The sequence below is a fragment of the Penaeus vannamei genome, chromosome 1, assembly GCF_042767895.1.
Source record: "Penaeus vannamei isolate JL-2024 chromosome 1, ASM4276789v1, whole genome shotgun sequence".
NCBI classification, from domain to species: Eukaryota; Metazoa; Arthropoda; class Malacostraca; order Decapoda; family Penaeidae; genus Penaeus; species Penaeus vannamei.
The window spans coordinates 29,360,198-29,362,311 of NC_091549.1; the positions used below are offsets into that span (position 1 = coordinate 29,360,198).

Genomic DNA, 2,114 nt, shown 5'->3' on the forward strand with positions numbered 1-2,114 from the left:
ATATATATATATATATATGTATATATATATATATATATATATATATATATATATATATATATATATATATATGTGTGTGTGTGTGTGTGTGTGTGTGTGTGTGTTTGTGTGTGTGTGTATATGTATATATATATATGTATATATATATGTATATGTATATATATATATATATATATATATATATATATATATATATATATATATGTATGTATATATATAAACATATATCATTGGTCAGGGGCGCATAGGTGGAGGCGTCACCTAAAAGGTCCTGGGCCTTCTGCAGGTAGGAGGCTCGGTCGAGGACCACCACCGAGTTACCTTTGTCAGAAGGCAAAATGGTGACATCCTCCCTGCGCAGGCTGTGAAGGGTCTCACGGTAACGCCTGGGGATGGAAGGGTTAGGGTGAAGGAGGGACTCGAGGGCCGGAAGGAAGGCCCCACGAAGGAGGGAGACATCAGGCAAGGAGTTCCTATGAGCGGAGATGAACCGGTCAAAGGAAGAAATGATGTCAATAGAGGTAAGGGGAAGAGGGCGGAGAGCAAAGGAAAGACCGAAGCTAAGGAGTTGAAGTTGGTGAGGGGTCAAGGACAGGGAGGAAAGGTTGGTAACCGCGTCGGTGAGGGAGAAGCGTTACCGTGAGGCCCTTCACAGCCTGCCCAGGGAGGATGTCACCATTTTGCCTTCTGACAAAGGTAACTCGGTGGTGGTCCTCGACAAAAGGCCAAGGACCTGTTAGGTGACGCCTCCACCTATTCTCCCCTGACCAGTGACCCTCGGGAACGCATTGCTGCCACTTTCCACCGTCTCCTGAGAGAGCTTGCAGCCTGTTTCCCGGTGGCGAACCTTCACCAGAGGTTCAAGGTCGTTAACCCTCGCCTCCCTCATTTCTATGGGCTTCCTAAAACCCATAAGCCGGCCGTGCCTCTACGCCCCATCATTTCCTCCCGGGGATCGGTGACGCATCCTCTGGCGGCTTGGCTGGCTAAGTCTCTCCCCTTCTCGGCACCTACTCTCCTGCTCACCTTCGCCATTCACAGGACTTCATCTCCCGTGTCCGCGGTGTCTCGCCGGCGTCCATGCTGATCCTGGATGTCGACTCCCTGTTCACCAAGGTCCCGCTTGATGACGTCCTCGCTTTCCTTCAGAGGAAGCTCCCTGCCGAGGATCCTCGTCTTCCTCTTCCCACTGAAATCTTCCTCCAGCTGATTCATCTGTGTGTGTAGTCGAATTCCTTCTCCTTTGAGGGTCGGTTTTACTCACAGACGTTCGGTGTTACCATGGGCTCTCCTCTCTCCCCGGTTCTGGCTAACCTGTCCATGGAGTTCTTCGAGTCGGAGCTCCTCCCTTCCATCTCCCCTCGTCCTTCCATGTGGCTGAGATATGTCGACGACGTCTTCGCTCTCTGGCCCCATGACCCTGCCCTGTTTCCTGATTTCCTGTCGCAGCTGAATTCTCTCTCTCCGTCCATCCGCTTCAAGGTGGAATGGGAGGACGACAAGCTCCCTTTCTTGGACACTCTTGTTCATCGCTCTGATGATCATTTCTCCTTTTCTATATACAGGAAACCTATGCACAGTGGTATGTACATACACTTCTTCTCGTACCATCCACTGCATGTGAAGAGAGGGGTTGACACCTCGCTGTTTCTTCGTGCCCTCCGCATCTGTGACCTCCAGTACCTGGATGGAGAGATCGACTTCCTGCGTCGTTCGTTCTCCAAACTGGGCTATCCTCGCCATGTCCTAGACGTCGCGTTATCCAGAGCGCGACGTACCTTCTACCATGACTCCCCCCCCCCAATGAGTCTCCTCACCTGCCTGTCCTCAGCCTGCCTTACACTGAGGAGATCTACTCCCTCCTTCGGCCCCTGCAGTCTCTCAACTGCAGACTCTCCTTTTGCCAGGTGAATACTCTCCGTCGTAACCTGGCTCACACCTGCCCTCCCTCTACCTCGAAGGTGGGCACCTATGCTGTTCTGTGTGCCTCCTGTGATCAGCAGTATTTTGGTGAAACAGGCGCCAGTCTTACTAAGCGTCTGTCTCAGCATAAGTACGCTGTATCCAGGGGACATAGCAACAACGCCTTCTTCTGCCATCAGTGGGACACTGGC

General features: G+C 51.2%; 1 protein-coding gene across 1 annotated transcript in view; it reads right to left on the bottom strand.

The window, feature by feature from the left end:
- Positions 1–679, bottom strand: part of LOC138862733 (uncharacterized) — a 56,661-nt gene extending 55,982 nt beyond the window's left edge. The window contains exon 1 of the mRNA XM_070125767.1: positions 654–679. Coding sequence (XP_069981868.1) covers positions 654–679 — 26 coding nt within the window. The remainder of the gene's footprint in view (positions 1–653) is intronic.
- Positions 680–2,114: the final 1,435 nt, after the last annotated feature.